The 13,931-nt window shown below is 48.5% G+C and overlaps 1 protein-coding gene across 6 annotated transcripts in view; it reads left to right on the top strand.

Moving 5' to 3' along the window:
• LOC138758297 (scavenger receptor cysteine-rich domain-containing protein DMBT1-like) overlaps positions 1–13,931 on the top strand; it is a 141,159-nt gene that overhangs the window by 34,195 nt on the left and 93,033 nt on the right. For all 6 annotated transcript variants that reach the window (XM_069927012.1, XM_069927011.1, XM_069927009.1 and 3 more), the window contains one exon: positions 12,041–12,346. In XM_069927012.1, coding sequence (XP_069783113.1) covers positions 12,041–12,346 — 306 coding nt within the window. The remainder of the gene's footprint in view (positions 1–12,040; positions 12,347–13,931) is intronic.

Below are 13,931 nucleotides of genomic sequence, written 5' to 3'. Positions count from 1 at the left end.
TCCACTTCCACTTTTTGAGATCCATCTTCTTTAACAGCAAGCTCCTCCTCCTGGACGAATTCCAAAAAGGTAAGTTTCTCTTCTTCCTCAGTCATCGTAGATCCCTTGACTGAATGGGTATGGTTCAGGTTCCCCCAGAGCCCCAACTTTCTCCAGCAGCTCTCGGACCTGCAATGCCCCACGCAGGCCAGGCAAAGCTGTCGGATGTGCAGTAGCATCCTCCGACGTTACACTGCGTGCCACTGGGCCGCCCAGCAAGGCCACAGGTTCGTGGGTCCCCTTATCAGCCATGCCACCCGCATGCACGACTTCACGTGAACACGGGTCGGCAACGGCCGAACTCACCAATGTACCGGCGCAATCTTGCGAATGTAGGATCGGTGCCGGAGTCAAACTCAAAAGGGCTGGAGACTTGGAGACTCCCATCGACGACTCCATGGATTCAGCTAGGCAGGTAGACCTCAATTCTTTCACACTTTTATATGGTAGTTTTTTCTGAAGCTGAGGTTTGAATTTTTTCACACTGGATGCCATCATAAAGAACTGTTATTTAAATAAATGAAAATCTTATTTTTAACCAGTTTTATATATGAAAAAACCAGGTATTTAATTATCCAGCTGGGGAGAGGTGGAATACACGTCTTTCTTCTACGTCATCTTGCCATGCCTCCCACTAACCCCCCTCTCAGCCCCACCACCAACCCCCCTCTCAGCCCCACCACCAACCCCCCATTCAGCACCACCACGAACCCCCCACTCAGCACCACCACGAACCCCCCACTCAGCCCCACCACGAATCCCCCTCTCAGCACCACCAAGAACCCCCCTCTCAGACCCACCACAAACCCTCTACCTCAGCACTACCAGTAACCCCACCTAAGCACCACCACTAACCCCCATCTCAGACCCACCACTAAGCCCCCACAGCACCAACACAAACCCCAATCTCAGCACCACCTCTAATACCCCCCACCTGGGCACAAGCACTAACTCTCCTCACAGCCCAAACATGAAACCCAAGCTCAGCACCATCACTAAACCCCCTCTCAGCATCGCCACAAACCAGCGTTGAACCCCACCACTCATCCCCCACTCAGAGACACCACTAAACCCCCCTCTCACCCCAACCACTAATCCCCCTTGCAACCCTACCACTACTCCCGCACTCTCAGACCAACCAGTAACTCCCCCTAAGCCCCACCACTAACCCCCTCACTCATCCCCACCACAAACACCCCCTTCAGGACCACCACGAACCCCCCTCTCAGACACACCACTAACCCCCCACACAACACCACCATAAACACCTCTCTCATCAACACCTCTACCCCCCCCTCAGCCCCAGCAATCTCTCCTCACAGCCCCATCACAAAACCGCCCCCTCAGCACCACCCTCACACCCATCACTAAACCCCTCTCATCCCCACCATAACCCCCCCTCAGCACCAACTTTAACACCTCTTTCAGCCCCACCACTCACCCCACCACGAAAACCCCCTCAGCACCACCACTAACTCATCTCTCAGCAGCACCATTAACACCACCTTAGCCCCAGCACTAACCCTCCTCACAGCCCCACCACTAAAACCTCCCTCAGTACCACCACTAACCCCCCCCTCAGCTTGACCACTACCTCCCCTCTCAGCGACACCACGAACCACGCCTCTCAGCCCCACCAGGAACCACCCCTCAGCCCCATCACCAATCCACCTTTCAGCGGAGCCATGAACCACCCCTCAGCCCCACCTCTAGCCCCACCTCTCACCACCCCTCAGTCCCACCAGTATCCCCCTCAGCCTCACCAAACCAGCCCTCTGACCCATCACTAATCACCTGTCAGCCCCACCACAAACCCCACCAGAGCCCCATTAACCTCCCCAGAGCCCCAATACTAATCCCCCCTCAGCCCCATCAATAACTCCCCTTCAGCCCCACCGCTAACCTCGCTATCAGTCCCAAAACTAACACCCCCCTTCAGCACCTAAACTAAACCTATTCAGCCCCACCACTAACTGCCCCTCAGCCACACCACGAACCCCCTCTCAGCCCCACCACAAAGCCCCCTCTCAGCCCCACCACGAAGCCCCCTCAGCCCCACCACGAAGCTCCCTCTCAGCCCCACCACGAAGCCCCCTCTCAGCCCCACCATGAATCCCCCTCTCAGCCCCACCACGAACCCCCTCTCAGCCCCATCACAAACCGCCCCACAGCCCCACCACAAACCGCTCCTCAGCTCCACTATAAACCGCGCCTCAGCCCACCAACAACTGCCCTCTCAACACCACCACTATCCCCCCATCAGCCCCACCACCAACCCCCTCTCAGCCTCACCACAAAGCCCCCTCAGTCCCACCACGAAGCCCCCTCTCAGCCCCACCACGAAGCCCCCTCTCAGGCCCACCATGAAGCCCCCTCTCAGCCCCACCACGAAGCCCCCTCTCAGCCCCACGACGAAGCCCCCCTCAGCCCCAACACTAACCCCCCTCTCAGCCCCACCATGAAGCCCCCTCAGCCCCACCACGAAGCCCCCCCTCAGCCCCACCTCAAACCCCCATCTCAGCCCCACCACTAACCTCACCACTAACCCCACCTCAGCCCTACGACTAACCGCCCCTCAGCCCCATCACAAACCGCCCCTCAGCCCCACCACAAACCGCTCCTCAGCTCCACCATAAACCGCTCCTCAGCCCACCACCAACTGCCCTCTCAACACCACCACTATCCCCCCATCAGCCCCACCACCAACCCCCCTCTCAGCCCCACCACTAACCCCCCTCTCAGCCCCACCACTAACCCCCCTCTCAGCCCCACCACTAACCCCACTCTTAGCCCTACCACGATCCCCCCTCTCAGCCCCACCACAAAACCCTTGCTCAGCCCTGCCACTAACCCCCTCTCAGACCCACCACTAACTCCACTCTCTGTCCCACAACTAACTCCCCCCCTCAGCACCACAACTAACCCCCACTCAGGACCACAACTAACCCCCCACACTCAGCACAACTAACCCCCACTCAGCCAAATGACTAACCGCCCCTCAGCCCCACAACTAACCACCCCTCAGCCCCATGACTAACTGCCCCTCAGCCCCACAAATAACCGCTCCTCAGCCCCAAGACTAACCGCCCCTCAGCCCCACGACTAACTGCTCCTCAGCCCCACCACCAACCCTCCTCTCAGCCCCACCACCAACCACCCTCTCAGCCCAACCACCAACCCCCCTATCAGCCCCACCACCAACCCCACTCTCAGCCCAACCACCAACCCCCCTATCAGCCCCACCACCAACCCCCCTCTCAGCCCCACCACCATCCCAGCTCTCAGCCCCACCACTAACCTCCCCTCTCAGTCCCATCACGAATGACCCATCAGCCCCAAAACTAACCCCCCTCATAGCCACATCACAAACCAGCCCTCAGCCCCACCACTATCCTCCCACTCAGTCCCACTACTAACCCACCATCAGCCCCACCACTATTCCCCCACTCAGCCCACCACTAAGACCCCTCTCAGCCCCACTACTCATTGCCCCTCAGCCCCATCTCTAACCCACCTCAGCCCCACCCCTCACCCCTATTAAAACCTCCCCTCAGCCCCACCTCTAACCACCCCTCAGACTCACCCCTAACACCCCTTAGCCCCACCACTAATCCCGCACTCAGTCCCACCACTAACCCCCACCTCAGCACGACAACTAACCGCCCCTCAGCCCTACCACGAACCACCCCTCAGCTCCATCACCAACAGCCCTCTCGGCACCACCACTATCCCCCCCTCAGCCCCTCCACCAACCCTCCTCTCAGCCCCACCACCAACCCTTCTCTCAGCCCCACCACCAAACCCCCTCTTAGCCCCACCACCATCCCAGCTCTCAGCCCCACCACTAACACCCCCTCTCAGTCCCACCACGAATGACCCATCAGCCCCAAAACTAACCCCCCTCATAGCCACGTCACGAACCAGCCCTCAACCCCACCACTATCCTCCCTCTCAGCCCCACCACTAACCCACCACTATTCCCCCACTCAGCCCACCACTAACATCACTCTCAGCCCAATTACTAATTGCCCCTTAGCCCCATCACTAACCCCCCTCAGCCCCACCCCTCACCCCCACTAAAACCTCCCCTCAGCCCCACCCAAAATCACCCCTCAGCCCCACCTCTAACCACCCTTCAGCCCCACCTCTAACCACCCCTCAGCCCCACCTCTAACCACCCCTCAGACACACCCCAAACACCCCTCAGCCCCACCACTAATCCCGGACTCAGTCCCACCACCAATCCCCACCTCAGCATGACAACTAACCGCCCCTTAGCCCCACCACTAAGCACCCCTCAGACCCACCACTAACCGTCCCTCAGCCCCACCACGAACCACCCCTGAGCTCCACCAACAGCCCCCCTCTCAGCCCCACCACTAACTCCCCTCTCAGCCCCACCACTATCCGTCCCTCAGCCCCACCACGAATCACCCCTCAACTCCACCACCAGCCCCCCTCTGAGAACCACCACTAAACCCACCCTCTGCCCCACCACTAATGTCCCATTCAGCAACAAAGCCCCCTCCTCAGCCCCACCACGAATATCCCTCAGCCCCACCACTAACCCTGCTCTCTGTCCCACAACCCCCCATCTCAGCACCACCACGAAACCCCCCTCAGCCCACCACTATCCGTACCTCAGCCCCACCACTATCCGCGCCACAGCCCCACCTTCAGCTCCACCACAAATACCCCCCTCAGCCACACCACTAAACCCCCTCTCAGCCCCACCACTAACTCCCTACTCAGCCCCACACCTACCCCCCTCAGCTCCACAACTAACCCCCCCTCAGGACCACAAATAACCCCCCCACTCAGCACCACAACTAACCCCCCCTCAGGACCACAACTAACCCCTCCTCAGGACCACAACTAACTCCCCCCTCAGGACCACAACTAACCCCCCCCTCAGCACAACTAACCCCCTCTCAGCACCACAACTAACCCCCACTCAGCCCCACCACTAAACCACCTCAGCCCCACCACTAGCCCCTCTCTCTGTGCCGTTGACAGGGTGTCAGGTGCACTCGAGATATGGCCTGGAGGCCTCGGGGGTGGAAGACCAAAAAGAAATTGGGAACCACTTATGTTCACAAAGTGGCTGTATATCTCAGTTCACCCTTCTCACTGTTTTTTTAAAACTTTATTTATTTGAAAGATCATTAGTAATAATACAGAATACAGTCCCTGGGGCTGAGGAGCGGTTAGTTGTGGGAGTGGGGTTAAAAAACAGAAAAAACTATTAAAAAAAAATTTTAAAAATGAGTCCCCACCCACCCTCCCACTCCATCAACCAGCTCTCTTAAGGAGAACCAAAACATATATAAACAGAAAATAAAAATATATAATATATTAAAAGACATCTAAATGCATATATTCCAAACGACTTATTAGCAATAAAAGAATAATTATCATGCAGAATATATGTAATTTTTCCATAATACAAGCTTTCAATTCATTCTGCCACCGCATTATATTAATCACTATGTTATCCTTCCATGTACCTGCTACACATTTTTGAGTTACAGACAATGCTAAGCGTACAAATGCAATTTGAAATTTATCCAACCCTAATTCCTTTAAAGGAATCATTGAACCCATTAAAAAAATAGATGGATCTAATTGTAACAAAGTTATATAATTTTTCCAAAATTAACTTAATTTCATCCCAGAATGGTTGTATATGCACACAAGACCAAAAAGCATGTAAAAAAGTTCGAGAAAATACACCACATTTAAAACAAGAATCTGAATTATTAAAACCATATTTTTTCAATTTCTCTGGGGTTAAATACAACTGATGTAGAAAGTTATAATTAACCATTCCATACCACACATTCGTCAGTTTAGTAACACTGTCATGACACGTATCTGCCCAATAATCTTCAGGAAAAACAAAGGCTAAATCATTTTCCCATTTAAGCTTAGACTTCTCCCATTCCGGTTTATCCATATTGTCTTGTAATACTTGGTGCATAACAGAAATATAACCCTTTTTTGGTAAAGAAGAAAATAAAGACTCGTATTCCATCAATACAGGTAAAATCATGTCTCTACCGCACATACCTTTCACCAAAGCTCGAAGTTGATCATAAACAAAGAATTTTCAGCAATATTAAAATGCTCTTTCAATTGATTGAAAGAAAGAAACTGTCTTTCTACGAAACAATCCTGTAACATCTTTATACCCTTAGAGTCCCAACTCTTTAAATGATTATTAAACATTGAAAAAGGAATAAGCTGATTGTTATATAATGGGGTTAAAATTGACAATTTACCTTTTGATCCTAAAATCTTACTTTTTTCTTAGTCCATACCTTCAATAGATGTTTTAATATTTGCATATTATATTCCCTCAACAAATTTACATTCCATCAAAATATAAATTGATGTACCTGGGCTGCTTCATAATAATTTTGAAACTGGGGAAATTGAAGCCCACCTAATGCATACTTCCAAGTAAGTTTATATAATGCTACCCGCAGTAATTTGCCTTCCCATAAAAATTCTCTCATACCTTTATTTAAATCCTGAAAAATCCTGATTGAAATAAATATGGAATTCGAGGAAAAATTAACTCAGCCAATTAAAGTTAATACGAGATCTTTCCACTTAATTAAATCTGCTTTAATCTTTTTTAATAAAGGAATGTAATTTAACTTATATAAAGATTGATAATCAACATTAACAATTATTCTTAAATACTTAATTTCATCAAACCATTTCAATTTAATATTTTTTTTTATTCTGAATAATCTCCTTCTCCAACTGGCAAAATTTCACTCTTATCCCAATTAACCTTGTATCCAGATAATGTTCCATATTGTAATAAACATTCCCGCAAACGCGGCAATGATTGTTCTGGATTTGTCAAATATATCAAACATCATCTGCAAATAGATTGATCTTATACTTTTCATTCATAACTCTCATCCCTCTTATCTGTTCATTCTGTCTTATTGTTTGAGCTAACACTTCAATAGCCAATGCAAACAGGGCTGGTGACAATGGACACCCTTGTCCAGTCGAACTTGTCAATTTAAACAGTAATAAAACGACCATTTGTCATCAACCTGGCAATCGGGTTCGTATATAAAGCTTTAACCCAACCAATAAAAAAAAGGGCCAAATTTAAACTTTTCCAACACCTTAAATAGAAAATCCCATTCAACCCTGTCAAAAGCTTTTTCGGCATCAAACGCAACCACCATTGGATCGTTGGGCTGTTGTCGATATGCATTGACCAAAGTAATTAATCAAAGAATATTATCTGAAGCATTTCTATTCTTAATAAAACCTGTTTGATCAAATTGTGTTAATTTAGGTAAATACTTGGCAAGTCAATTCACTAGCACTTTCACTATGATTTTATAATCTACATTCAGTAAAGAAATAGGTCTATACGAAGACACTTTCAACAGGTCCCTATCTTTTTTCAGAATTACAGTAGTTAAAGCACTAGAACAAGATTACGGCAACTCATACTCTTCAGTTACTTGTAATTCCTCCTCAAACACAGAGGATAAATCTTCATAAACATTTTTATAAAATTTCACAGAAAATCCGTCGTCCCCTGGTGATTTCCCATTTGGCATCTCCAACATAGCTTCCTTAATCTCAAATTCTGTAAACTGAGCTTCCAATTCCATAACATCCTCCTCTTCCAATGCTGGTAACATTAATTTAGATAAATAAGATTCAAAAGAACCACTATCCTGTTTCCCCTCAGAAATATACAATTTTTTGTAAATTGAATAAAACTGGTCATTGATTTCCTGAGGTTTATAAGTAACTATTGAATTCTTTTTAACAGCATTAATAGTCCATGAAACCTGTTCCATCTTTAACTGCCATGCTAGTACCTTATGTGCTCTCTCACCCAACTCATAATAATGCTGCTTAGATTGATTAATTAAACACTCAAATTGATGTTTGCACTGTATTATAACGTAATTTCAAATTTGCCAAAGCCACTTTTTTTTAATCTTCTGTCATATCTTTCTGAAATTCCTTCTCCAATTCAGCAATTTGCTTCTCCAGTTCCAAACTCTCTACCATATACTGTTTCTTAACTTTATTAGTATAACTAATAATCTGCCCTCTTAAATAAGCTTTTAATGCATCCCATAATACAAAATGACTATCAAAAACAAAATAATCTGTTCCTTAACAAAAGTAACAAATTCTGTTTTTTTCAACAACATTATATTAAATCTCCATCTATAAGATGAACGTACCACTTCTGAACTTACACAATAGAAAAATAATAAAAAATGATCCGCTATAACCCTACTTTTATATTCTGCCTGTAATATACTTCCTTGTAAATGTGCCGATACTAAAAAAAGATCTATTCTGGAAAATAAATCATGTTGGGACAAATAAAAAGAGAAATCCTTCTCCGTAGGATTGACCCTTCTCCAAATATCCACCAAATTTAAGTCCTTCTTAAATTTCAAGGCCCCAATTTGTGTTGCCAACTTTGATTTCTTCATACTTTTTGGAGATCTATCCAGTAAAGGATCCAAAACACAATTAAAATCTCCCCCAACTAAAATATTTTCATTAGGTTGATTTAACAAAAAAGCATCAGAAATAAAACGCTCATTATCCACATTAGGTGCGTAAACATTGAGCAAAGTCCAAGATTCAGCAAAAACTTTACAATTCACCCTTAAGACCTGTCCAACATTTCCTTCCATATTTTGTAATTCAAAAGAAAATTCTTATGAATTAAAATTGCTGCACCTCTTGCCTTAGAATTAAATGAAGAAGAAAACACACGTCCAACCCGATCTCTCATCAATTTCAAATGTTCCTTTTCAGTCAAATGAGTTTCTTGTAAAAAGGCAATGTTAATTTTCATTTTCTTAATATAAGCCAAAACTCACTTTCGCTTAATCAGATTATTTAACCCTTGAACAATAAAAGTTGCAAATTTCAAATTAGACATCCTGACAAATTAACAATATAATCTCTCACTACAAAATATCGCTCCCCTTATAATAACTTAAATCACTATCCCTCCCCTAGATATTTAAAGAAAATGTAAAAAAAAGGGAATATTAATCATCAAAAAAAAACTACCCAAAGGTAGTAACGTCCTAAGAAACTGGGTGTGGTAAACCCCACTAGCGGCAGATGACTATCAAAGATTTCAGTGCTATTCACCCTCCCCCTCAGCCAGAAATACATTATTCACATCAATACAATCAAATACTGTAAATATATTCAACCCAGTGACTCCATTCCCAATGATTGTTCTGGATCTTCAATGTCAATAAGACTTTGTGTTAAAACTTCTTTCTTTCCATTTTTCCCATTCTTCCCATTCCCACTTCCATTTCCATTTGCCTTCTTTTTAGGCGACGGCAGCGAAGATCTTCCATATCCTCGTAAATTTGGTAGTGAATTAGCAAAAATTAATGCATCATGGTCATTTTCAAAAAAATTGAGATTGAAAATTACCATAACGAAAAGCAAATTTGTAACCCTTCCGCCACAATATTTCTTTAGCCAAGTTAAATTCCTGACATCACCTAATAATCTCCTGACTCAAATCTGCATAGAAAAATACTGTTATTTTGGACGATCATTGGAGTTTGACTTTGTTGTGCCTTCTGCACCACCAACTGTAATATAATTTCTCTGTCCTGGTATTTCAAACAACGAATTAAAATTGCCCATGGCGGTTGCCCCGGTTTCTTTCATAACACACCATGTGCCCGTTCCAATTCTAGGACTTCCGAAAAAAAACTCTTTGCTCAACACCTCAGGAATACAGTTCTTAAAATTTTTTATTGGATCGGACCCTTCAATATCTTCTGGGATACCCACAATTTTCACATTATTTCTCCGACTTTGATTTTCCAATGAATCAATTTTTTTCAATGTCTTTCTTCTGAAATCCTTGATTCAAAAAGGAATCTTCAATTTTTTCCCTATCACGATCAACTTGATTTTTACATTCAAAAAAAGCTGTTTCAATTAAAAAAAAATTCTTGCACTGTATCCACTGATTTAATACATTTTTTAACATCACTCTTAACTGCAGACATATCTTCAGACATAGTAGTCATTTTAGTTGTCAATTCTAAAAATCCTTGAGTCATTTGTTTAAAACATATTGTCCATTTGATAAGCAATCCCTTCCAGGACTGAACACACAGACTCCATTCCAGATTTCAGTTCCACTTTTTGAGGCCTACCTTCTCTGATCTCCACCTCCAATTGTTCCTGTGAGCTGCTCAGTAAAGGTAAGTCTTCTTCTTCCAGCGTTGTCGGTCCCCTTCCGGTGCGGCTGCGGGTCTGTACACCTGATGACGGCATCCCGACAATGTCGGAACGCTGCCGCTCGGGCCCCCCCCACCCACAGCCCACATACGGTCCAACATGTCCCGGTCCCTTGAAGCACTGCGCATGCCCGGTAAGGCCAGTGCGACATCTGACGCCATTCTGCGCGTCCCCAGCCCACCTGATGGCAGCCCGGGCTCAAGGGCTCTTCTCTCAGCCGGTCGCCCGCGTCCCTGACATCGCAGATGCGCGGTTCAGCACCGGCGTCATACTTAGCCGGGCAGGAGTCCTCTGCGCCTTGGAGTTTCCAAACTTCGGGCCCGTGGCTTCAATTGAACAGGAAGGCCTCAATTCTTCAGCACTTTTCAGTTGAGTTTTCATTTTTTCTACATTAGTAGCCATTATAACCCACTAATGTTCCCAAAAATAAAAATACAACTTTTAATCACTTTTATAAACTTTAAAAACGGGTGCTTAAAAAACTAGCTGAGGAAGGGTGGGATTGCATGTCTGTCCTCTATGCCATCTTGCCATGCCCCCCTTCTCACTGTTCTAACTCAGACACTCCCATGAAAGGGAATATCCTCTCCATCTCTTCATGACCCCCATGAGAGACTTGTCCAGAAACTCATGAGGCAGGGGATCAGTGGAACCTTGGCCATGTTGATAAAACAGGAAGAAAGCAGAGAGTAGAAGTGAAAGGAAAGTATTCTGGCTGGAGGTCAGTGATGAATGGAGGGGCCGCAGGGATATGTTGTGATTTTTGTAAATGAGGCAGAAGGATGGGCCTGTAGGTCCATGGATAACATGAAGGTTAGAGGAGGTGTGGATGGAGCTGAAGGTTGTCGAAGGTGAGAAGAGGATATCGACAGGATGCAGAGTTGGGTGGAGAAATGACAGATGGAGTTCAATCCAGAGAAGAGCGAGGAGATGCATTTTGGAAGGTCTAAACTGAAGGCTGAGTGCAGGGTTAATGGTCAGTTACTTAAGGGTGTGGATGAATAGAGGGACCTTGGGATCCCAATCCATACATCCCTCAAGGTGGCTGCACAGGTTGATAGGGTAGTTAAGAAGGTCTATGGGATTCTGAGTTTCATTAGTTGGTGGATTGAGCTCAGGAGTAGAGAGGTCATGTTGCAACTCTACAAGTCTCTGGTGAGACCCCACTTGGAGTATTGTGTTCATTTCTGGTCACCTCATTACAGGAAGGATGGGGAAGCTCTGGAGGGGAGATTCACCAGGATGTTACCTGGATTGGGAAACATCTAATGAGGCCAAGTTGGCAGAGCTGGGACTTTTCTCTTTGGAGCGTCGAAGGATGAGAGGTGGCTTGGTCAAGGTTGACAAGATTATGAGGGGCAATAATGCAGTGGACGGCCAGCGCCTGTTTCCCAGGGCATGATCAGCAAATACCAGAGGACGTCTGTACAATGTGAAGGGAGGGAAGTTCAAGGGTAAAGTATTTTTGCACAGAGAGTTGTGGGGGCCTGGAATGCCCTGCCTCCCTGGAGGCTGGAGCATTGAAGAGATTCTTAGATACCTGGATGGAAGAAAAATAGAGGGTTCTGGGGTTGGGTGTAGTACTTTTTTTTAAAGGAATATATGGGTTGGCACAACATCGAGCGCCAAAGGGCCTGAACTGTGCTGTATCGTTCTACGTACTGGGTGGGAGCCCATGCCTGACATGCGCTGCATTGCATTGCAGAGCAGCCACCCAAACCGGCCATCTACAGCGGCAAGAGCTCCGGTGTCTTCATCAGAGGAGAGAATCTGACCATCAAGTGCACCACGCAGGGCTTCTACACCTCCACCATGTTCTATCTCTTCAGCAGCAGGGGCAACGACCCCGTCGCCACCAAGACCCCTACCAGCAGACACCACACCGCCACCTTTGTCTTCACGAACATAACTGAGAAGCATAAGGGGAATTACAGCTGCAGCTACGACTCTGAGATTTCGGGGAGAACCTTCCGATCCGGGAGAAGTGAAAATATGAACATTATGCTGAAAGGCAAGCGATGTTTTTCATTTATCATTCCTCCCACGCTCACACGGTGAAGACGAGGTCGCGTTTCTCCAGGACCACAGCGCGGAAAGTGTTGACCAATGGCGCAGGGCGCCAAGGCGTGGAGGAGCCACACTGTGCGCCCACATGGTGGGGCTCCGCTGGCTGGGCGTGGCCAGCTCCCTCTCCGTGCGCCCGCGCGGTGGGGCTCTGCCGGCTGGGCGTGGTCAGCTCCCTCTCCATGCGCCCGCGTGGTGGGGCTCCTGGTGTTCTATATAGCTTCTATATATTTGAACAGGCCATTTCAGTCCGCGAGTCCTTGCTGCCCAATTTACACCCCATTAACCTACAACCCCTGGCACAGTGGTACCAGAGCCCCTCTCCCCCGGGGGGTAGCCTTCATCGGGATTCGAGGCTCGGTCCCAGTCGCTGCGAAGGCGTTTGGCCCACTGAGATCCCTCAACGTGGCTTCCCCATCCTCCCCCCACCCCAACTCATCTGGCCCTCTCTGCCCCCCCACTACCTCAGACGCCGACATTGAAACCCCCCCTTGTCCTCACCTACCCCCGCCAGCCAACACGTCCGCCAGAGTTTCCGACAAAGTACAGGACCCCACAGCTGGACGCATCTTTCCCCCCCCCCACCACTGCCCCGGCCTTCCGCAGGGACCGCTCCCTCCACACTCATCCCCGCCCACCCATCACCTTCTCCCATGCCCCCAGGAGGGGGAACATCTGCGTCCACGCGTCCTCCGCTCCATCTGCAACCACCCAGCGGACAACCCTTTCAACTCCGGCACACGCTCCCGCAGCCCTGACCACCCGCAGATTGGAGCAACAGCCCCTTCCCGTCCTGGCGCCCTCCAGTCGGATGGTACAAACATCGCCTTCCCTGCTTTCCATTCAACCTGCTCCCTCATCTCCTGCCTCCCTCTCATCTCCTGCCTCCCCCCTCCCCCTCATCTCCCGCCTCCCCCTCATCTCCTGCCTCCCCCCATCCCCCACCTCCTCCCCATCTCCCGCCTCCTCCCATCTCCTGCCTCCTCCCCATCTCCCGCCTCCTCCCCCATCTCCCGCCTCCTCCCCCCTTCTCCCGCCTCCTCCCCCCAACTCCCACCTCCTCCCCATCTCCCGCCTCCTCCCCCCATCTCCCGCCTCCTCCCCCCATCTCCTGCCTCCTCCCCCATCTCCCGCCTCCTCCGCATCTCCCGCCTCCTCCCCATCTCCTTCCTCCCCTCTCTCCTCCCCCCATCTCCTGCCTCCCCCTCCTTCCCCATCTCCTGTCTTGCTGCCCCCTTTGATGAAGGACTCAAGCCTGTAGCTCTGCCTTCACTACTTAAAAAGACCCCATTTGAGCTGCTGAGCTCCTCCACTTTAACTTCGACCATGGTGTCCGTAGAATTTCGTGGTTTACTTCCTCCAACACTGGGTTGGCAGAGCCAGGTCTGTTCTCTTTGGAGCGAGGGAGGGGGAAAGGAGGTCTGCATGATTCTGAGGGGCATGGAGAAGGTGGGCAGCCAGCACCTGCTTCCCCAGGACGGGAGCAACAAGAGGTTGGCTGTTCAAAGTGAAGGGAGGAAAGTTTAGGGGAG

Source organism: Narcine bancroftii, chromosome 3 (assembly GCF_036971445.1).
Source record: "Narcine bancroftii isolate sNarBan1 chromosome 3, sNarBan1.hap1, whole genome shotgun sequence".
Classification (NCBI taxonomy): domain Eukaryota; kingdom Metazoa; phylum Chordata; class Chondrichthyes; order Torpediniformes; family Narcinidae; genus Narcine; species Narcine bancroftii.
Note: the sequence above shows the minus strand (reverse complement) of the source record. Positions and strands in the feature narration are given on the sequence as shown.